Source organism: Mirounga leonina, unplaced genomic scaffold, assembly GCF_011800145.1.
Source record: "Mirounga leonina isolate KUSES-001 unplaced genomic scaffold, KU_Mleo_1.0 Mir_115, whole genome shotgun sequence".
Lineage (NCBI taxonomy): Eukaryota > Metazoa > Chordata > Mammalia > Carnivora > Phocidae > Mirounga > Mirounga leonina.
Window position 1 is genome coordinate 37,545,039 of NW_023270268.1, and position 23,827 is coordinate 37,568,865.

At 37.2% G+C, this 23,827-nt stretch overlaps 1 protein-coding gene across 3 annotated transcripts in view; it reads right to left on the reverse strand.

Annotated features, from left to right (window-relative positions):
* Window positions 1-4,908: 4,908 nt before the first annotated feature.
* The window catches only part of XRN1 (5'-3' exoribonuclease 1), a 114,899-nt gene continuing 95,980 nt past the window's right edge, over window positions 4,909-23,827 (reverse strand). Inside the window, exons 35-43 of one of the 3 annotated variants that reach the window (XM_034996212.1) lie at window positions 21,934-22,044; window positions 21,666-21,788; window positions 21,044-21,203; window positions 18,365-18,546; window positions 16,658-16,771; window positions 16,461-16,563; window positions 10,942-10,980; window positions 10,413-10,573; window positions 4,909-9,859 (exon numbers count right to left, since the gene is read on the reverse strand). In XM_034996212.1, coding sequence (XP_034852103.1) covers window positions 9,557-9,859; window positions 10,413-10,573; window positions 10,942-10,980; window positions 16,461-16,563; window positions 16,658-16,771; window positions 18,365-18,546; window positions 21,044-21,203; window positions 21,666-21,788; window positions 21,934-22,044 — 1,296 coding nt within the window. In that variant the 3' untranslated portion in view covers window positions 4,909-9,556. Of the gene's footprint in view, window positions 9,860-10,412; window positions 10,574-10,941; window positions 10,981-16,460; window positions 16,564-16,657; window positions 16,772-18,364; window positions 18,547-21,043; window positions 21,204-21,665; window positions 21,789-21,933; window positions 22,045-23,827 lie in introns of those variants that run through there. The other 2 variants (XM_034996221.1, XM_034996230.1) reach the window with 2 other exon arrangements.

Here is a 23,827-nt window from a genome sequence, read left to right on the forward strand (position 1 = left end):
TGCTGAGGTGTTCAGCACTAGCTCTTATTCTGCCAGGTTTTTAGAGAAGCAGGTAGCCTAGGAAGGGGAATAGCAGTGAGTGGCAGAGCAGGTCAGGTCTCAGAGATCTTTGAGGGAAAAAGTCAAATTTAAGAATAATGCATAAAGCAGGATGCCATTTATGTAAAATAAAAATTAAAAACAATTATAAGTAGTTATATGTGCAGATAGTGTGTGTCGTATCAAAAGAGACCGGAAGGATACACACCCCACTCTCTCAGGAATTACCTCTAGAAGGCGGCCAAAAAGATTTTACTCTTATATGTCATGCTTAAAAAACTTTGTGGGAGATGTAGCCATGTATTACTTGTATAATTAAAATTTAATTTAGGGACGCCTGGGTGGCTCAGTTGGTTAAGCGACTGCCTTCGGCTCAGGTCATGATCCTGGAGTCCCGGGATCGAGTCCCGCATCGGGCTCTCTGCTCAGCAGGGAGTCTGCTTCTCCCTCTGACTCTCCCCCGTCTCATGCTCTATCTCATTCTCTCTCTCAGATAAATAAATAAAAAGAAAAAAAAATCTTTAAAAAAAAATAAAATTTAATTTAAAAAGAGAAAGTAAGCTGGAACATGGGTTTGGAGGATCCAACAGATTTCGAATTTTAGCTCAGTTACGTACTATATCTTTGGACAAGCTAACCTCTTTGTGTCTTAATTGCCTTATTTGTTAAGTGATTTAATACTATTTTTATAGAATTATTTTTTTGAGGATGAAAGTGTTATATAAAATGACTGGTACCTAGTGGACACCCCATAAGTAGTAACTGTTATTAGTACTGAGCCTTGAGTACAGAACTTCAGGGCTATATTCATGGAGACACAATTAATGTCTTAATAAGTGACTTGTACCTGTGAGGAATACAAACTGTAAAGCCCAGAAACCGACAACAGTGGAGTAATGCCCAGCCTTGGGCATGAGGGATTCCTCCATCAATTTGTGCCCAATAGTCTTTTGTAGAATGTGGTGGTTCTAACACAATAAGCAAAGAGTACCTCACTGCAATCTATGACCTTGTGGTAGAGAGTACCTCTGACTCCGTGATACATTCTTGGTAAGAAATAGGAGTTTATGCTCCTGATAATCCATGAATATGGTTGTACAAGTCAATCGATATTTGTTTGACATTCTAGGAAGTGTTATCAGGCTGAGAAAGACTTCTTGGAAAGAACTCATATTTCTTAGACAAAAAAGAGACTCAGCAGGTCATATACGGGAGAATATGGGAGAAAGTAATTCTCCTCAGGAAGGCGTTGTGACCAAATATGCCATGAATTGCAATATACCAGAGAGGATCTCTGGTAAAATATTAACGGGTCAGAGGTTGATCCTGATTCCACATTTTTTCTTTCACTTTGATATCCAAATGTGTTAAACAACAGAAGAGATTCTAAGAATTGGTGCAGCTACTTCATTCATACTTGGATTACTGAAACAGCTTTCTATGATTTCCTTTCTAGTCTATGTAATGCCACCCATTTTCATATTAAAAGCAAATAACCCCTTCTTAAAATCATATTAATAGCTCCTAATAGAAGAGCATTCTGGAGATGTCTTTGCATCCTGACCCTTCTTTTTTTTTTTTTTTTTTTAAAGATTTATTTATTTATTTGAGAGAGCGAGAATGAGAGAGAGCACATGAGAAGGGGGAGGGTCAGAGGGAGAAGCAGGCTCCTCGCTGAGCAGGGAGCCCGATGCGGGACTCGATCCCGGGACTCCAGGATCATGACCTGAGCCGAAGGCAGTCGCTCAACTAACTGAGCCACCCAGGCACCCGCATCCTGACCCTTCTTGCTCTAAAGAACACTACCCCACAGGAATGGGCCCCAGCAGCATGTTTGTGTTAGTTGACCTTACTTGCCTAGGCAGAGGTGAACATCTGACACAAACTCAGCCCATCTGGAGTTGAGATGGAGACACACTAGGCTGGTTGCTGGAACTGCAGCAGTGAACAGCTGGAATATGGAAGCCATGCGTGTTAGATAGACAGAGGTGAGACTATGGTCCTGATAGCTGTCTTGTTCTTGGACCAGGCCCCTTTGAAGCCCAGCTGTGTTCTTGCTCTTGGATTCTAGGCGGTTTTCCTGCATCCATATGATAAATCTTCTACTCCCACCCTCATTTCATTTTTTCGTGAGCTAGTTTGGGATTTTGTCACATCGAAATAAAACAGCTTTGACTAAGACAGCCTTTAGGATAAAAATCAACACTTTAACATGGTCTGCAATGTTCTTTATGATCTAGTGTCTACCTTCGCCTCCATTTTACCTCTGACCTCTCTTAATCAGCACCACACATAACTCAGCCCTGACTGGTCTCCTCCCCTCACTTAAGTCCTTTTTCTCAGACAAGAAACCGTGATAACCTTCCCAGCCTGTGAGGTTCCCTTCTTGTGCACTGGTTATACTGGTATTATGCCTGGTGGTTTACTTGTCTCTCTTCTACTGACTGTATGTCAATGTAGTCAAGACTAGGTCTTACATTTGTTAGTGCTATGCTTGTGCTAAACCCTTAACAGATACCAGTAAATAGTTGGGCGCCTGGGTGGCTCAGTCGGTTAAGCGGCTGCCTTCCGCTCAGGTCAGCTGTGAGTTGATAAGGAAATGCCAACCTCTCTAAGGCAGTCTCTTGAGCCACAACCACATCCTGGGCCAGCAGTCCTTAGGATTTTTACATAAAAGAAGGCCTGCAAAACAGTTTTACCTTAATAGTAGCCAAAGCTCATGGAAGGACTTGCTTGCAAACAGCTCTCATAAGCGGGTCATCCCTGTTAAATTTCAACTTGGAAAATGGTTGCCTTTAGAATTTTCCAATGCTTTATGGAGTCACTGATTCTTTTTTTTTTTTTTTTTAAGATTTTATTTATTTATTTGAGTCAGAGAGAATGAGAGAGAGAGAGCACATGAGAGGGGGAAGGGTCAGAGGCAGAAGCAGGCTCCCTGCCGAGCAGGGAGCCCGATGCGGGACTCGATCCAGGTGGAGTCACTGATTCTTACATTTGTAGGAGTCTTAGCCATGTTTCACTGAGTTCCTTGAGGATCAATAAAAAGTCTACTAATCACGAAATGCTTACTAAGTGCCTAATATCCCAAGCCAATGTTACAAATGGTTTACACAGTATGTCCTTTAATTCTCATAACCCTATCATGTAAATAGGTTTTACCTCTGTAGTAGTCTGACTCCAAATCCTAATGCTCTGTAGCACTTCACTATACTAGAAGGTTCAGTTTTCATAATCTAGTTTTTACATCAACACTGTGTAGTTTTATTATGAATAGATTCTCATTCTTTTTATTTGCTATTTATTGGTATCTTTTTTTTTTTTAAAGATTTTATTTATTTGACAGAGAGAGAGCCCAAGTAGGCAGAGAAGCAGGCAGATGGAGAGGGAGAAGCAGGCTCCCCGCTGAGCAAGGAGCCCGAAGTGGGACTCGATCCAGGGACTCCAGGATCGTGACCTGAGCCGAAGGCAGTCGCTTAACCAACTGAGCCACCCAGGCGCCCTTTTTTTTTTTTTTTTTTAAATCTTTTTAAGAGCTGGATTGGATTCTGTAAGATTGTCCCAATTTCTTGCAACAAATTTCCTTTCCTTAAGCTAGAGTAGGTTTTGGTTTTAGTTTTAAATATATATATATTTTTTTAAGATTTATTTTGAGAGAGTGAGAGACAACATGAGCAGGGGGAGGGGCAGAAGGAGAAGCAGACTCCCTGCTGAGTGGGGATCCTGATAGGGCGCTCGATCCTGGGACTCTGGGATCATGACCTGAGCTGAAGGCAGATGCTTAACTGACTGAGCCATCCAGACGCCCTGGTTCGTTTAGTTTTGAGGCTCACATCAAAAGATTGGTACCAAGACTGGTGGGAAGCCCCAAGGATGCTGTAGAGTTGGGGTGAAGAGGGGTGGTTACTATGGATCTCAGTGTGAGGATCTGACAGTCTGGGGGATTGAAGTGGAAAAATAGCTATCTAAGTCCCTCCTGCTGGACTATCTAATAGCTATTTATAGGCCTCCTGCTGGATCAGGGGGCCAAATACTCTATCAGGATGTGATTGCTCCTTGGGACCTTGAGTGAAGTACAACAGTAGAGGCAGTCTGAGGTTTATTGGGCAGAACTGGGAGCAGATATAGTAGGAAGAAATTTTCTTCCCTCCTTAACCCTTCTTTCCAACTCCTTCCCACCCATACCATTGGGAGAATGTATCGGAGTTATATTGTGAGACATGGCTAATATTAGCAAGATGTTAGTCTTGTAGATTCGCCAGTCGTATGAGTAGAAATTAAAGCCTCTTTCTATGAGGCTCTGTAAGAACCTTCCCCTGCATGGTAGAGAAGATAGTGAGGATTGTGACAGGGAAAAAGAAGAACAGAAAGAGTAGAGTATCCCAGATGCCCAAGTGAAGCACAAGGACTCTATGAACTAGATACTGGAGAGTGACTCAGTGGGAAAAGCATAGAGGTATTTGGCACCATCCAGAGGACTCTGTGTTTGGGACCCAGTTAATAGATTTTCATATACACAGGACAAATCCTTATTTACTAACATTTGTAATACACCTAGTATGTACCTAGTGCTTTATACATTTTAACAACAGAGTGTTTTCATCCTTTAAAAGATGAAGAAACTGAGGCTTTGGCTTTACATAACTTGGCAATGCTAATATGATAACAACTTATTTACAACTAGTAATAAGTAGAGTAAGGTTCTGAACAGTGGCCTTCTGAATCTACAATCTTCAGACTTTTTCCACCAACCAATCTGTTTACTCTAAATGACATAAATTCAAAATACAGATATAAAAAGATAGAGGGTTTAAGTGAATACTGTAATGTTTCTACTTTTGATATCAATGCAAATATACAAGAACAAACAGCTTTTGAAATCATTCTCAAGTGTTTAATTAAAATCCATATAGCATTTAACATGTATAGATGTTTAAACTCTTTCAGTGACTCTTATTTTAAAATCCTTCTGCACAACATTTTGAGGCTAACTTCATGCGAGAGATCTACAAATGTACAACTTAACACAAAAATACATTCGGAGTCCATTACAATGCAAGTTTAAAACACTTTAATTGCAGACAATGTAAAGATATTTAAAAAACAAAAACTACAAAATGAGCACATAAAAGTCTTCCCTTTTGAATTTTTAATAAAATACTGCTCTGTATAAGATCTAATGAAAAAGTCCAGTTACTTATAAAATAGCTATGTGAGAAAAGAAATGAATTAAGGTATATATGTATGAATTATATTGTTTAAATGAACAGAGTGTTGAACACTTTGATGATACAGCACACTATTTATTATTCATATATCAAAATAGAGGAAAACCCTCAAAGAAGCAACTGGGTGCAAGCAAAAGAAAATGTAAGAGACCTGAGGCAACAAAACAAAACAACAACAACAAAAAACCCCAAACCCCAAAACAAAGGAAAAAGTCCCTTAGCTATAAAGGGAAAGGAATAAAATAACTTAAAGCAAACTGTGGACCAAATTCTCAGTCTTTTTATTTCATGAGAAATAGTATGAGAATTTGGCTTCAAATTACTAAAACATCTGTATAAACTTAATTATTTGGCCTAGGCAATTTAATAGTATACCATTGCTGAAATCAATAGCAATGGATGTACTGCTGGAAAAAAATTAATTTTTACAGGTTTAACTATGTAAAACTATCTACTGGAAACCAGAGTCTCCATCACAAATTGCACTTGAGATGGCTGAATGCATTGACTGAGCAAGGCATAATTGTTGGTTCACTGACATACATACAAACACAAAAGCAGCTGTAGATTGCTGATATTCTTAATTACTAAAACTATTTTACACATTTTTCTTCCCTCTCTCTCTTAAAAAAAAAAAAAAAAAAAAAAAGGAGCGATACCCGAGCTGTTAACTCAGTATGGTAACGGGCACTTCCGCACGCCTGCTGGCTCAGTGCCATTGCCTGTCTGTTTCAACACGGTCTCCTACTGCTCCCTGGCGGAATATGGAGAGGTCTGATGGAAATACGAACCAGGTCAGTTTGAAATATTCATTTCTGGAATTTTAAGCTTTATCCTCACTAGGAAAGGAAGCTCCTGTGAAAAACACTGTTCCACTGACAGAGCTTACAAAATATAAAGAACACTGCCAGTCTGAGTACTATCACTATCTCTAGAAAAATGATAAAGGAACTTAAGTGATTTTTTTTTTAAAGTAGAGAATGCTTGTCACAGTTATATCTCTCCAATAAATTAATTCTCCTCTATAGTAAAAACACAATTTGGAAGCAAGGTGATCCTAAGAAAGATAGCAAGCTTGAAAAGCTGGGAAATTATATACTGTTGCTTTAAAAAAGATGCTCTGAACAATGAGACAAAGCACGTTAGGCCTAACTTCAATGGAGATCTGGACAGTTTTCTCTACCTTAAGGTAAAAATTAGACAACTACTACAAAAACGTATGATTCATTAATACAAATAGAACAGATGATTAAAAAGTGAGTAAATAAAAAAGCCCCTGCAACTTATCTATTTCCTTGAGCTAGAAAGAGATAGTCTGAAAATGCAGTGATTGGATATATCTTATTTAATTGGTTTCCTTCTTCCAACTCCTCCTTTACTGCTTCTCCCCTTAAATGAAGACTGTAGATTAGTTTGGAAATAACAGTCTAAAACCAAAGCAAATACCTGATCATAGGAAAGGAAAAACAACAAAAAACCTGCATCAAGAGTTCTTCATCTCTCCCACCAACAGAAAAACAAAAACAAAAACAAACCTTATCTTTTCAGTTTTAAAAGAACTCCTTATCCCTCTGAAAAGCAAGAACATCTTAAATTGAAACCAAGGTACACACAGAGGCAAAATTAATGTTTCATGCAACTGACTCTCCGATGTTTAAGATTTTCGTCTACATGATGTTTAAATCAATTAATACATTCTGTCAAATTATAAAACTAGGTGATGATCAGGTAATGCAGGCAATTGTAACAAGGAACAATGAGACTAGAAAAATCAATTACAAAATTCACTTAATGCACTCAAAAAAAAAAAAAGAGGGAAATTACTGAGTAAGAATATTTAGATTTAATTTCTTCGGTTATGTGGAAGCATGAAGCAATTTGGGCACTCTGCTCTCCTATGCCCTATAGAGACCACAGCTTTCACAGAAAGTTTACAGCAGATTCAACAGTCGAATGGGCATATTTCTAAACTTGGAGCTGGTCTGAGTTTGCCCCATCCAAGAGGGAAAAACTAAGTTTCCCATACTATCAACGAATCCAGTCTCCTCGAGATTATCATGAGATAAAAATAGTCTCTGTTTCTTATGTCCTGCACAGGGAGGCACGAGTCCTGCTGATCTCCTATTGATCTCATGCCCATATTTGGAACAGGTCTACAAAGGAAAAGGAACAGAGATGAAGGCTTGACCACTAATCTAGTCATTATCGAGCTCTTTCCTATTTTAATCTCGCTTCAATCTTGACCTTTAGAATACTGTGTGTTTTTTAAAAAGGGAGGAAGGAACAAAAAGAAAACACTTTTGCTGCCTATCCATGTAGAATTATAAACTCACTTTGCTCAAACACTGGGGTGATATCCTTATGGGTTCAGTGGCAATATGCTTGTTGAAATTTATCTTGGGAGTTTTCAGAAGATGGCACATGCTCTTTCCTTTGTACTCTAAAAAAGATGTGGATTGTACACTGTTTTTAGGGGGGCCACATAGCAGTAATGAGCGAGGCAATTCTTGAATGCTGGAGTTTGCACAGGTACATAAGGTGACAAATATTAACACACTTTAAAGTAGTAAGATGTTAACAGAACATTATTGTCACAATTTAACTTTTTTGTATTGTATTCTCATAATAGAGATTTCCTTTCAAAACAAACACTGAGAATTATTTGAGCCTCATTATTCAAGATCCCACTACAGATAAACATTCCCAACAAGGACGTGCTGGGAACCAATGAACATCTGATTCTGGAAAATTAACAGAAAATAAAATCACAGACGCTCACATGACTATAATAAATGACAGATAATGAACATTCATCTCTTACACTAAAGGCACTACTAATATACAAATATCCTCTTAACATTTAGACAAACTCTGAAATCAGCAGTTAGAGAAAGGAATCCATTTAGTTCAATACCAGCATTTAAAAAAAACAAATAGACTAAGACTCATGGCAGGGTTTTTAATGAGTAAAATGAAACTGGATATAATAATAAGCAGTTCCATATAAACATTATGGTTCCCACTTTTTAAAAAAGTATGATAACTTACTTCCTTAAAAATATAAGCATATCACAAAAACTAAAGGATAAATGTGTGTGTGTGTGTGTGTGTGTATACATGTAAAAACTCAGGCCCTGGTACCACTGAGAAATTTTCATAAATTCTAAAATAATTTCAACAGCCACAGCTTGAACAATACACACCCATACATGACATGCAAAGACAAAATGCCAGAGTCACTGAACAGTTCAGCATAAAGCTAAAAATATGGAAACAGAATGAGACAGGCGTTTGTCATGTAAATAAAGTACATCACAAACTGATTGTGCCTGTATTTAGCACACCTCAGAATTTTTTTAAAAAATTAGAATTTCATCAGTCTCAAGAAGCACTACACATGGACCAACAAAGAAGTTCTCATATATGTTTAAGCAGGTAAAAAGTTATACAAAAGAATAACACAATTTATTTCAACTAACATGATTAATATATTTTACTTTATTCTATTAGAAGATTAATTTGTAGTCCTTGTACCCTGTAGATTTTGAAACTTAATTTTATTAGAAATTTCTAATGCTGGTTCTTGAATAATCTAAAAAATTGTAATTACTTGCTCAAATCTAGATTGCTATTTATAGTTCTAAGCAGTTAAGTGAAATACTCTGATCAGTATTCTAAAGTTGCTTTGGTACAAAATTTAGAATAAAGCAAAACTGGCAGCACCACAACAAGTGTGATCATTTCACAGCAGGTCTAAAGGACCCTCAGAGAAAACAAAATGTAAGTTAAAATACTTTAAGAGCCGTTCTCCTGACAAACCTGTCACATTAAAAAGAGAAATAAAATCCACTCAGTAGATTACACTTGAGGCCCAATTTTCATGCTCCATTTAATTATCCCTCAATAGTATAACAATTTTTTTTATTATTATTGCACTATGATGTCTAATTCATAGTTCGGGATACTTCTATTGATGAGAGGCCAAGAGTTAGAGTGGTACATTTTAATGCTTAGTCCACTGATACTATTTTAACACAAGGTTTAATTTAGTTTTTCTTTTTTACAGCTTTACTGAGGTATAACTGATGTAAAACTGCACGTTTAAGATGCACAATTTGATATAGCATGAAAAGTGCCTGACAACCAATTAAAAATTTTAATTGAAAAGAAAATTTTTAATCAAAACATATTATTTTAAAATAGCACATTCTAATTTTTTATGAGACACAGATATGGATTTCTAAAAACGTGGGTGGAAAGGAAAGAAATTAATTTAATTCCGAGTACCATATTTATTCAGAAGGTTTAGAAACGCCAAAATTGACAGCCAGTTTTCTTGATTTTCTTCTTGAAGATGAGCTTGGTGTGGACTTGTGATGAGACATACTATGGCCTTGGGAGGCAGCTTCAGCTTGAAAAGAAGATGCAGGTTGAGTAATCTGAGAGGACTTTAAGGAGGCTGATGAACACTCCTGTGGAATCACTTTGGTGACATTGGAAGACCCTGGCTGGCTAGTCTGAAGCGGGGTAGCTTGAGAACTCTGGGCCTCCTTACTCTCAAAGTTCTTTTTATTTGCAACCCTTTTTTTAGTAACCTTTAAGGAATAAAAGTGTCGTTAATTAACAATGTACACAGAAAAAACTAGTGTCATAAACCATGTTGCTAATATCTGTCAATTATGCTGTCTTGTGACTTCCACTTATAGTCTCCAAACCAGACTTCAGAAATTAAAGGAAATTTTAAAATTCTCCATAACTTAAAAATAAAGAAAATTTATATTCCTGATTTTAAAATCACTTTGTGCTAGAAAAGGGTATTACTTGCTGTAATTATTACTGGTCACTGCTGGTCATAATGTATATTCTTTAAAAAAAATATATATATATATATATTTTTTTACATAATCTCTACACTCAATGTGGGTCTTAAACTCATGACCCTGAGATCAAGAGTCACATGCTCTACTTACTGAGCCAGCCAGGCACCCTGACCACTGGTCATTAATATATATTCTTAGCACCCAGACCAGTACTGGGCTTCTGGTTGGCATTCAATCAGTAATAAGTAAACAAATTCTTCTCAATAGTTCTTAAGCATTAACAAATTAACTCTCTTAAAAATATAGTAATTGTCTTTTCAGATCTCACCTGTAGAGGTATGAACTGATTGTGCACACCACCTGGCAATCCCCCAGCCATGGGCATGGTCCCAGAGTATGAAGTATGATGAAATGGCTTCCCAGGAACTGGCACTGGTGGTCCCCATGGCATGGAGCCAAAGAGATGAGATGATGAAGGCATTATATTAGCTGTTAAAAATCATGGACAATTTCTTTTTTAGTAAAATGGTATCATCAAAGTTGTAAAATTTAAGATCTCCTTCTGCTACCCTTTTGTGTGTTTTTTTTTTTTCCCATCTTGGCAATGGGCATACACTTAACTTATGATTAATTTTGCTTACAACATTCCACCTTGGGATCGCCTGTTAGGACCATGAACTATCTACGTAAGACACCTTGTCATTATGTTGTCTGGCTTACAAAGGCCAATAGTACCATATACTTATATGAGCTTTAGGAATATTTGATACTATTTAAAAAAATAATAAAAGGATCATGAAACTGTCCCTTGGGGGAGAAAAGCCAGGGCACAAAGAGAGAAATCTTAAAGATCTCACCTGCCCCCAATGCTAAGTTGCTTCCATAGTGATCCCAGCCTACAAAAAAACCAAAAAAGCTCAAGTCTTGAACTCTGATCACTTTCATATGACATGTAGAATCTTTCTTTTTCCTATTCTAGTACTTGTAATTAAAGGATTTTTAAAAATTACATTTTATTTCTTAAAAGTACACTGAATCGTGGTTTCCAAAACTGATTTGTGTATTGGAATCACCTGGGGAGTTTGTGAAATACAGATTCCCGGGCAGAGCCGCACGCAGGCCTAGTCAACCAGACTCAGAAGGGCCCAGGAATCTGTAATTTTTTTTGAAGTATAGCTGACATACAATATAATATGAGTATCAGGTGTACAACAGTGATTTGACAGTTAGATACATTACAAAGTGCTCACCATAAGTGTGGTTACTACCTGTCACCATACAAAGTTATTATAATATTATTGAATATATTCCCTCTGCTGTACTTTTCATCTTTGTGACTTGTTTATTTTATAACTGAAGTTTGTACCTCTTAGTCCCTTCACCTGTTTGCCCATCCCCCCATTCCCTTCTCCTCTAACAACCACCAGTTTAATCTGTATTTATGAGTCTGTTTCTGTTTTGTTTTAGATTCTACAAATAAATGAAATCATACGGCATTTATTTTTCTGTTTTACTTTGATGGACACTCAGGTTTCTTCCATAAGCGTGCATACATCTTTCTGAATTTGTGTTTTTGTTTTCTTTGGGTAAATACCCAGAAGTGGAAATTCTGGATCATATGGTACCTCTATTCTTAATTTTTTGAGGAAGCCAAGGAAATCTGTATTTTGTTTGTTTGTTTTTAGAGGGGAGGGAGGGGCAGAGGGAGAAGGAAAGAGAATCTTTTTTTTTTTTTAAAGATTTTATTTATTTATTTGACAGACAGACAGAGAGAGAGGGAACACAAGCAGGGGGAGTGGGAGAGGGAGAAGCAGGCTTCCCGCGGAGCAGGGTGCCCAATGCAGTGCTCAATCCCAGGACCCTGGGATGCTTAACGACTGAGCCACCCAGGCGCCCCAGGAAAGAGAATCTTAAGCAGGCTCCATGCCCAAAGTGGAGCCTGATGTGGGGATCTATCCCACGACCCTGAGATCATGACCTGGGCCGAAATCAAGAGTCAGACGTTTAATCGACTGAGCCACCCAGGTGTCCCAAACTTGTTGTTTAATGTAGTAGTTCCCAAATGCTGTATTGGTAGTGACTGCATAAAAATCCATGTGTGGAGCTTGTTAACAATCAGATTCCTGGGGCGCCTGAGTGGCTTGGTCAGTTGAGTCTCTGACTCTTGCTTTTAGCTCAGTCATGATCTCATGGTTGTGAGATCGAGCCCCATGTCGGGCTCTGCACTCAGTGTGGAGTCTGCTTGAGATTCCCTCTCCTTCTCCCTCTGCCCCTCCCCCTGCTGCCACAGGCGCTCTCTGTCTCCCTCTCTCTCAAATAAATAAATAAAAATCTTTTTTAAAAAGATTTTTATTTATTTATTTGAGAGAGAGAGAGAGAGCATGAGGGGGGGAGTGTCAGAGGGAGAAGCAGACTCCCCACTGAGCAGGGAGCCCGATGCAGGACTTGATCCTAGGACTCCAGCATCATGACCTGAGCCGAAGGCAGTCGCTTAACCAACTGAACCACCCAGGCTCCCTAAAATAAATAAATAGGGGCGCCTGGGTGGCTCAGTCAGTTAAGCGTATAATTATACTAAAAATTTATATATAGTTACTGGGTTCATTTTTGAAAGTGAAAAGGCTGTCAAATTAGATTTTGGAAGTCACAGTGAACCTACTCCCTTAAGTTATATGAAAACATCAGATTTATTTAGTCATAAAAATTTTATGACTAAAGCACTGTTTATACAGGCAAAGAAACGCCAGTGCAGTACAGTAACAAAAGCATGGACTTTGGATTCAGAAAGACTTGGGTTTGAATGCCAGTTTTGCTACTCAGGAACTTACGTCCTTAGACAAATTACATTTTCTTAAAAAGTCAAAGTAGTACATAGACATTGTAGTAAAAAGATTTTCAACATAGTACAATATCCCAGGTTTAACTGTTTTTAGCTATTTATTTCCACCACTGTTCAATAATTTGCTTCTACTACTACTGATTTTTCAATGTTAGGCATTTTTAGGTCTGACTTCCTATTAAGATAGATCAAAATTCAGGTAGATCAAAATCAAAATTATTTTATACCACCCCTTACTACTAGCTCTGTCCTTCCAATATAAACGTATCACAATATTTGTTTAAATATATACGTGGGGTTTACAGTATGTGGTTGCGTAAATACTGTCATTGCAGAGCCAAACAGGGTACTCTGATTATGTTCTTTTCTTGTAAAACTTTTTTTTTTTACTCTTTTAAAAGTAATTATCTTTTTAAAACTTCTTGATCTTCTATGTACTTATCCTTGATGTTTTTCCAAATGCCACCCATTTATCAGATAACTATCTTCATTTATCAGATAACTATCTTACCTTCCAAGACCCCACCTCTGCTCTTCCAACTGGGACTACTTTCTAGACCTGCTGAGCAGCTGACATGCTGGGACTTCCATTTGTTGCGTAAGTATACGAGATCTCTTGTGCTGTAGTCTTATGGTTTTTTTCTTTTCTTTTTTCTTTCCTTCTTTGTGTCTTCCTTTTTTTCTTTCTCCTTTTCTTTCTCTCCCTCTCTTACAGCTACTTTGTTTATAATCCTCTAGCTTCTTAAGAAAGGGTGCATAAGAAGTAGATCTGCATGTCTAAAAATGTCTTTATTCTACCTTACACTAGATTCATAGTTTGGCTATACAAAGAAATCTATGATAAAACTAATTTTGCCTCAGAATTTTGATGTATTCAATGCTCAAATGCTTCCCAGTTCTCTTCAGACATCCTTTTTATCACTGGTATTCTCAACTTCAAGGCAATCTCTATCTCTTTTCATGCACCGTGCTAAGCATTTGGTGGCCCTTTCAATTTAGAGTTGCGTGTCCTTTAGTCCAGGAAATGTTTTTATCTTATTTCTTTGATACTTTCTTCCTCTCCGTTTGTCTCTGGTTTATTGTTCTGGAACTCCAATTAGATGGGTACCAGATCTGTGTACTCTTCCTCTAAATCTCCCTTCTTTCTGATTTTCCAGTTTTTCTCTTGTTCTTCCTGAGATTTCTTTGGCTTTGCTAAAGCTTTATCTATTGGAATTTAAAATTTCAACTTAACAATTTAGTTCTTATTCTCCAATTAATCTTTTTTTCCCCCCTTACATTCTTTCTTATGTTTTGGTTGCAATACTGTTTTATCTAAGTATATTAACTATGAGCTATCTTTGAAGTCTTATTTCCTACATTATCTCTATTTCTAGGTCCCTTTCATTTCTCTTTATTTTGGGTTGTCTCTTTTAATTTTAGAGATTTCCCCAAAATGTTCAGGATCTCTCACAGTCTAGTATCTATTCATATTAAAGAGCAAGGCACTAAAACTGTGATTAGAAGCAGTGTTTGTGTTAAGGGGCTACATGACTTGAGGGCTTCTCTCTAGAATAGTCCTAGAGAGATCCACTTCTTACTTGGTAGTGAGCCAGCCTTTTGGTTGGAGTATCTTCCAAAAGTCACCACTTTCTTTAGAGTCCAGTGAATTTCTGAAAAGAACCATCTTCCCACTTCCTGTATGAGCTATGGCTGGCTACAAACTGAGAATAGGCTGGGAAAAAGGAGTTTTACCTTAATATCAGTTTTCAGCCTTATATCTCTACTCTGTGCCTGGTGTCCCCATATTTAGGGAGCCCTCTGGAGAACATACCTCCAGTGCTCTGCCTGAAGAGGCAACTGCCTGGCTGTGTGGGGGAGGGATCTGAGGAGGAGTTGCATTCCTCCAAATACAGACTTTGAAACAATCCTCTTTTCAGCCCATGCCTCTCTGGAAGCTCTGATAGCTTAACACTTCCAAGTTCTGAATCTCTTGGGATTTGTGAGGGCTGAGCTGCTCATCAACTCATTAAGATACTTCAGTTTGCAACTTACCACTGCTCTGTGAAATTAGTTACTACTCCTTCAATTGCTTTTCTTATCACAAACTCTTTTCAAATTTCTAATCTGCTGGGGTATTTCCTCTTTCACCTCTCTGTCCTTGTAGGTTTATACTTTTAAAATCACTTATTGTTCAGTTTCATGTAGTTTGGGCAAAGAGAAAACTTGTTTAATCAGCATTATTAAATTTTCTAATGCTTGTAGTGAAGATTAGATATATAGAGCTCCTAGAATAATACCTGGCACACAGTAGGCTCAGAAATTTTCTAAACTTGAAATAAACAAATGATTGGTTTTAAAATGATAATGATTAGGATATAAAGAAGTCAAATGCTATTAGGAAAAAGAGGTGATAAAAGACATGTTTAATGAGCTAAAGATTTAGAATCATATAATTACAAAATGGTAGTCTCAAAGAAATCCTGGATACAGTCTAGCATAAATAAGAAAATGGAGTTCCAAAGAACTTACATGATTTTCTCAAAGTCAGTTAATAAAAGAGCCTGGACAAAAACCATCCTGATTCCACAGTGATCTTTTCACTCCCTCAGAACATCAGGAAGACCCCAAATGGCTACAGGAAGCAGGGATCTACCTGCTTGATAACTCAGGCTCTACATTTGAAGGAGGATGATAGTTAAGAGAATATTAAGAGATACACAGTAAGCTTAAAAACTCCTTCATTCTTCATTTCCTTCATCATCAAGGGCAGTTTCATATTCACAGCTTCAAAGCCTTATCTGTTTATTCCTTCCCTTCCACCTCTGTTTTCTCTCCCCTTTCCCCACCTGTGTTTTGATGTCTGACTTAAACCCAAATTCATCTGTTGGCAGCTACTGGGGAATAAGGGGCTGCCCAGAACAAAGAACAGTCCTGCTTTAGCCACACTGGAAGCTGTAGAAGGGGAATGATATTTCTAGATGAATCTGCAGGCTCTGGTTTCAGACTTACTTCTCCCAATTCCTTCTTATATTCATTAGACATTTAAAGAAATTTTTTGGTTTTCTCAAAATGATGCTTCTTAAAATAACTTTCTAAAAACAGTAACTCAGTAACAAATATTTATTTTATTTTTTAAAGATTGTATTTATTTATTTGAGATAAAGTGAGGGAGAGAGAGAGCATGAGACGGGAGGCAGAGGGAGAGGGAGAAGCAGACTCCCCACTGAGCAAGGAGCCCGATGAGGACTCGATCCCAGAACTCCAGGATTATGACCTGAGCCAAAGGCAGACACTTAACTGACTGAGCCACGCAGGCACCCCAATAACAAATAATCAGAAGAGCCAAATACCTGGGGCGCCTGGGTGGCTCAGATGGTTAAGCGTCTGCCTTCGGCTCAGGTCATGATCCCAGAGTCCTGGGATCGAGCCCCGCATCGGGCTCCGTGCTCTGCGGGAAGCCTGCTTCTCCCTCTCCCACTCCCCCTGCTTGTGCTTTCTCTCTGTCAAATATAAATAAAATCTTTAAAAAAAAAAAAGAAGAGCCAAATACCTTACCAGTAGGTTGAGGAAAAACTGGAGGAATGGTTCCGGGTGGTACAGCAGGAGGATAATTTGGAAATATTGGTGGAGGCAAAGGGAAATTCACTCCTAAGGAGCCCTATGGAAGTATTTAAAAGTTAGAAGACAATGCAACCAAAACATCTATAGAGATTAATTGAAAGTTTAGTAGAGAAGTCATGATCAATTCTTACCAATTGTTGTAAAGCAAAAAGTGCGGCTTTTTCCTTGGCTTCATTTTCAGAATGGCACTGTGGCCCATGTACCAGTAAGCCATTAGATAATTTTACCTGGCAAACTGTCATTGTCTAAAAAAGAGAATATGAATGTCTATGAAGTTATCTCTCTAGGATATTGACCTCCTCCCCACCAAGTTTAGTCTAAACAAGCATGTGACATTCTGTAAAAAATTCAAAAATTCAAAAGAGCAATCAATTTAGTTTTGGGTTGCCCTGCAAAAACTTTAGAATTGTTTCCTTATCTTGCAATGTTTACAAAATAAAATGCTCTTTAAGCTAGCTGAAGGGTCAAGAATCCTAATGCAAATGAAAGCCAACAAAATTTTTTCTTTATACCAAGGACTGGAATCTGGGCCTTTTGCTCGTTTTTGTAAATAAGATTTTTTGTTTGTTTGTTCTTTTGCAATACAGCCAATTCCATTCTTTCATGTATTGCCTGTGTCTGTTTTCATACCATAACAGCCCAGCTGAGTAGCTGTGACAGAGACCACAAAGCCTAAAATATTTACTATTTGGCCCTTGAAAAAAAATTTGCTGACTCCTGCTTTACACTGTCCTCCAAATAGCAGATATTTCATTAATATGAATTAACTGCCAAAATCTAAAAGACTTAGTGGTAATGACCAATTTTATGTTCACATTTAAGTTATAACTCTCTATTATACATTATTTTCTTTTACAAAAAAAATTTTTTTTTTAAATTCTACTTTTTAAAGAAGGTAGTCATTTCTATGTAATAATATTAGTTTAAGATTGCTTTCTGTTTTAGGTGAGAATGTATCAAGAACTTGGATATAAAGAGGATAAAACAACCTTTCCTGTAGTAAGTGGTTCTCAAGGTGCAGTCTGGGGAGCCTGAAACCCTTTCAGGAGGTCCTTGAGGTCGAAACTATTTTCATAATAATATTAAAGTGCTATTTGCCCTTTCCACTCTTAGTTTCTCACAAGTATACAGAGGACAGAAAACTCACTGATATAGCTTTAGATTCTACATTGCAACTAACTTCTAAGAAAATACCACATTTAAATGTAGTATCAAAAAATATCCATTATCTGAAAAGGTTATTAAAATTCTCTCCCTTTCTCTATCAATCTGTCTGGGGCCAGATTTTCTTCAGGTATTTCAACCAAAACATATCATAAGAGATTGATATTAAGAAGCAGATATGAGAATCTAGCTTCTTCCGTTAAGCTAGGGATGGAAAAGATTTGCAAAACTGTAGAGCAGTGCTCCTCCTTCCACTAAATTTTTGAAGTTATTTTTAATAAATATTTTTAATTTTTTTCAGTTTCAATTTCCAATAGAGTTAATAAGGACATAACACAAGTAAACAAAAATTTGGGGGGGGTCTTCAAAAAAAAAAGTGGGAGTTTATGAGGTCAAAACTTTGAAAACTACTGCTGTAGACCAAGATCCCTAGCTCTATCAATCTGTCCAGGGTACGTGGTACCCAGGTTCCTCTCTGTCAGCATCTCTGTGGGCTCTGGCATAAATGTGAGTGAGCCATAGTGGGAAGTAAAAATCTATGCTGCTCATAAAGTAAAAAAAAAACAAACAAAAAAACCCAGCTCCATTATATTATTTTTGACAAAGACTTTCAGTCGATTTATTTAAGTTCAGAGTTAAAGAAGTTATATAAATGGAACAGTAGTATACTATACCTGTGGTGTTCTAAGAAAGGAGAAATCTGGTTGTAGCATTCCAACAAGGGAACAAATTCGAGAAAGTTCAGTTACTGGTGTGGACACAGGAGGGATATGGCTGGGAGCAGGCCAACACACATGGTCCATAGGCTGAACATTATGGTATTCGCTAGCACTGTGAGGCTTATTCATATAAGATGCTACCAAAAAACAGAAAAGGATATATATATATATATATAAAATATATATAAAATTATATATTGAACTGTGTGATTATTATAGGGTTTTATAGACAGCAAGCAGAAAATTGTTAAAAGGTTAAAAGAGGAATCTCTTGGGGCACCTGGGTGGCTCAGTTGGTTAAGCGACTGCCTTCAGCTCAGGTCATGATCCTGGAGTCCCAGGATCGAGTCCCACACCTGCTTCTCCCTCTGACCCTCTCCCCTTTCATGCTATTTCTCACTCTCTCTCTCAAATAAATAAAATCTTAAAAAAAAAAATAATAGAGGAATCTCTCATGAAGCAAATATAGGAATTATTTAGTATTTCCTAAAATTACCAAGAATTCAATAGAGGTTTTTAGATGATTATAACTGATTAATGATACATGACTAAGATAAAGATTTTAAAATTTGGTAAGTAGCAGACTACCAAAAACTGACATCTTGAGAGATCAATGACTATATAGTTATGTTTGAGCAAAGCAAAATTTGAACAAGCAGTTTTCTTGAGCTGATTTACAATGAATACCTAAGTTTTGAGGCTTTGGCTTCAGTCTTACTTGTCAAAATTCCATCTTACATTCTGAGACACATGGATAAACGGTTTTGTTGCTCCCAAATGATGCTGCTTAAAAGTTTTTCTAAAAGTAACCCTTTTAGGGGTGCCTGGGTGGCTCAGACGGTTGGGCATCTGCCTTTGGCTCAGGTCATGATCTCAGTGTCCTGGGATCAAGTCCCGCATTGGGCTCCCTGCTCAGCAGGAAGCCTGCTTCCCCTTCTCCCTCTGCCTGCCGCTCCCCCTGCTTGTGCTCTCTCTGTCTTTCTCTTCCTCTCTCAAATGAATAAATAAAATCTTAAAATAAAAGTAACCCTTTTAAAAAGTGCTTTTATAGAAGATGATAAAAACATTCTAAAAGTTCACTTTCTTTATGATCAACAAAAATAGAACAAGAGCATATCCCAGTGAAGAATGAAACTAAGCCTCTTATTATTAAAGATGAAAAAAAGGTAAGTGGCTTGTCCAAAGTCACAGAACTTATTAGCTCTGTAATTTGGGCTAGATTCTGAGCTCTTGACTCTAAGAGATACGATATTCTTCACTATTCTGAAATAAAGTTACTTGTTTTTGACAGTGGAACCATCTTTTTCCAGTTTTGTTTTAAAATTTTTATTTTGTTCTTTTTTAAGAGCATGTATGTCACCATGATAGTTTCCTAATAGTTACTGGAATTTTAAATTATTTATTCTAATATTCACTAAAATAGAAAATAAATGAAGCTAAGCTCTGATTTTGATCCTTAATGAACTCATATCTGTTTATTTCAAAATGTTTTACCTCTAGAAACTTCTGTCCCCACTTACTTTTATATTTAGTCCTTCTTCCTAGGAGGCTTCTGCAGATAATTTACACAGGCAAAATACTAAAGTATAGGGGACACAGAGAGCAGGAGCAATGATGGACGTGTATTAAAATCTGGCTATGTGCCAGATGGTATGCTACAGGCTTCACAGTTTTAAGTACCTACTTTCCAATGTCTACCTTCATTAATTTTTTTTTTTTTTCCCCCAGAGAGGGAGAGAGAAAGGGGTTTGGGGCAGAGGGTAAGGGAGAGAGAATCCCAAGCAGGCTCCTTGCCCAGCGCAGAGCCTGATGCAGGGCTTGATCCCACAACCCTGAGATCATGACCTGAGCCAAAATCAAGAGCTGTACGTTTAACCGACTGAGCCACCCAGGCACCCCTCCATTAATTATTTTTAATTGATTTTATAGCTTTTTCTATTTTTATGTTGGTCAAGCTATTGTAACATAGTATTAGTATCAATTATTGGTACCTATAATATGTCAGACACAGTGCTAACTGCTTTATATGTATCATATAATTATCATAAGTCATTTGCAATGTTATTCTCATTTTGTAAATAGAAAAAAAAAATCTTAAAATCTTAGTAAAGTTAAATAATGTATTTAAAGTAACATAATAGTTTTTAAATTACTGAGAAAAAAACTAGAATGTGAAAACTTTTCTAGGTTTGGGTACTACAGAATGAGTATCTGCAATAGCACTATTTAAGTAATCACAAGACAGGGACTATAGGTCTATTGGTTACATAGTTCTATTATTATTTAATGACACAAGCATAAAAATTATACTCTTATTTGTTACTCTTAATTATACTCTTTTAAAAGTATAAGTAGTTTTGGGGGCGCCTTTGGCTTGGGTCATGATCCCAGGGTCCTGGGATCGAGCCCCACCTCGGGATCCCTGCTCAGCGGGAAGCCTGCTTTTCCCTCTCCCACTCCCCCTGCTTGTGTTCCCTCTCTCGCTGTCTCTCTCTCTGTCAAATACATAAATAAAATCTTAAAAAAAAAAAGTAAGTAGTTTTATCTTCAAAAAGCACATGACAAAAAAAACCCCAAATGAATTGCAGTTTTGAAATGATATTGGTTGTTAGTAACAGTACTTAGTTTACGTACTTAATTTCTTATTTTGTTTAGCCTGGGAGGAAGGTCCATACTCATCTCTTCTATTAGAGGAAACAGTGACTTCGTTACCAAACTGCTTCATTTCATTTTTATGGTCCACAGCATCAGAGCCATCAATTTTTAGTATTTCTTTAAGCATCCGAGTTCCCTTCTGTTTTGAAAATGATTGGTATGGAGATGGTGGGGGTAGGTAGAGAAAAGTTAACATTAGACTTACAGAGCTTATAAACCCTTCTTTTAATGAGTTCCATTGTTAAAAATTAAGATGGTAACTACATTCAGAAAGGAATTAAGCAAAATCAACAGTCTAGAGTTGAAAAAAAATACCCACATTTCCTGCCATAGAAACAATACTTAATCCTTCTGGTTAACCTAACCAAATTGCCTGGTAGCAGTGTTTGAAAAGCAAGGGAGCTATATGGTTTAAAGAGGAAAACAAACAAACAAACAGCTAAATTGCCCAGGACAGCCTGGTTTTCCTCACAAAATGACAATAATGATGTAACACACCAGTACACGGGAGACAAAACTGTTTAACAGTTGCATGGGGCATGTATGCATAGGCCACAACAGTGAAATTACTATAGTGTAAAAGCTCCTACAAAATACAAACCATAGCAAATGATTGTGGTGACAAAAGTTCTTCACTTGGAGGCTCTTCATGATGAGATGACTGTACTTCATTTTCTTTGGAGATATTCAAGGATGCTAAAAAGTTCTCAATTCCAGGGTTAGGCTAAAAGAATAAATATTTTGTGCATGAAGATGAAAATATAAGGACATGGAAAATTTTAGGTACAAAAATGATCATTTAATGTTCCCTGAATCATCTTCCCAGGTGCTAAAGTTCGGGAAGAGAAATTGAATAAATGGTCTTTTACCTTATCAATAGCATTTGGGTAACTGGTCACAACCTTCTGGTTTTCTGACACTTCTGCACTTTCATTTCTCTTCAATAGCTTAATATTACACTGGGCAGGCCCTCCAAGCATCTATAAAAGAGTAAGAATGAGCTTTCTGTGCAAATAAAATAGCTGTTACTTAATAGTGTTGTAAATAAATTGCTGCCAATTTTTTATGTGCCATTTTCTTTTATATCATAAGAAGGGGACCTATAAACTTGGATGAGGAAAAAACTTAGATCTTTATCTTCATTAACTTCTATATGAATTTAGAAGTTTTCCTTCAATTATGAATGTAGGCAATAGAGGTGATTCTAATCGTATTTCAATATAATTAATTTTCTTTCAAACGTTATGTATTTTATTTTAGCATTAAAAACATTATTCTGGGGCGCCTGGGTGGCTCAGTTGGTTAAGCGACTGCCTTCGGCTCAGGTCATGATCCTGGAGTCCCGGGATCGAGTCCCGCATCGGGCTCCCTGCTCAGCAAGGAGTCTGCTTCTCCCTCTGACCCTCCCCCCTCTCATGTGTTCTCTCTCGTTCTGTCTCAAATAAATAAATAAAATCTTTAAAAAAAAATAAAATAAAATAAAAAATAAAAACATTATTTTGGGGCGCTTGGGTGGCTCAGCTGTTAAGCCTCTGCCTTCGGCTCAGGTCATGATCTCAGGGTCCTGGGATTGAGCCCGGCATCGGGCTCTCGGCTCAGTAGGAAGCCCCCTGCTTGGGTTCCCTCTCTTGCTCTCTCTCTCTGTCAAATAAATAAATAAAATCTTAAAAAAAAAATTATTCTGAGAAAGAATCCATAAAAAAGTTTATAAATCCCTTCTCTAGAAGAAAGGAAATTATAGCTAAGAGTTTCAGAAAAAGAGGGTCTTAAAAGTCAACCATTTCCTGGTATCTAAATATTAATGGGTTCCATTTACTGAGACCTGTTATGTGCTGAATATTCTGCTAAGATGTCTTTTATAAATTTGATACATTACTAGCTTTTAAGAGATTTTTAAAAAACTTTTTATGATAATACGCATATAGAAATACATATACTATAAGTGCACGTGAATGTTTTTAGAGTAAAAATTTGTTATTCTTTGATTATAAAATGTGTATATTCAGGCGCCTGGGTGGCTCAGTTGGTTAAGCAACTGCCTTCGCTTCAGGTCATGATCCTGGAGTCCCTGGATTGAGTCCCGCATCGGGCTCCCGGCTCAGTGGGGAGCCTGCTTCTCCCTCTAACCCTACCCCCTCTTGTGTACTCTCTCTCTCTCTTTCTCGCTCTCTCAAATAAATAAATAAATCTTTTAAAAAAAATGTGTATATTCTCCTTATCAATCAGCAGAGACTATACAAAGTAAAACATAAATGATCTCGGCTTCCTCCTACCAAGCTACTCCACAGAATTAACCATTAACTTTTCTATGTTGATTCTAAATGATTCACTGAATACATACACATTATTTCCACATATTTTATACATATATACATACATTCATGTATGTAGGTATGTTCGTATGTATGTAGGTATGGTATGTATATATAGACCACATACATGGCGTGAGGCAAGTGATCTATTTTTATTCCATTTTAAAGATGAAGATAGTTGAGGCTGTGAGAGGTATAGTGAATTGCTCAAGGCTACCCAACTATTAAATATATATGTATGTATATATACGTGTGTGTGTGTGTGCATAGTGCCAAATCCTGATTCTAGTTGTGTAACCTCCCATCCAAGTCAGGCAGTTGCTATACTTCAGCAACCTTCTTGCACACACCTTATGGATTTGTTTTTTTGTTTTGTTTTTTTTAAAGATTTTATTTATTTGACAGGGAGAGACACAGCGAGAGAGGGAACACAAGCAGGGGGAGTGGGAGA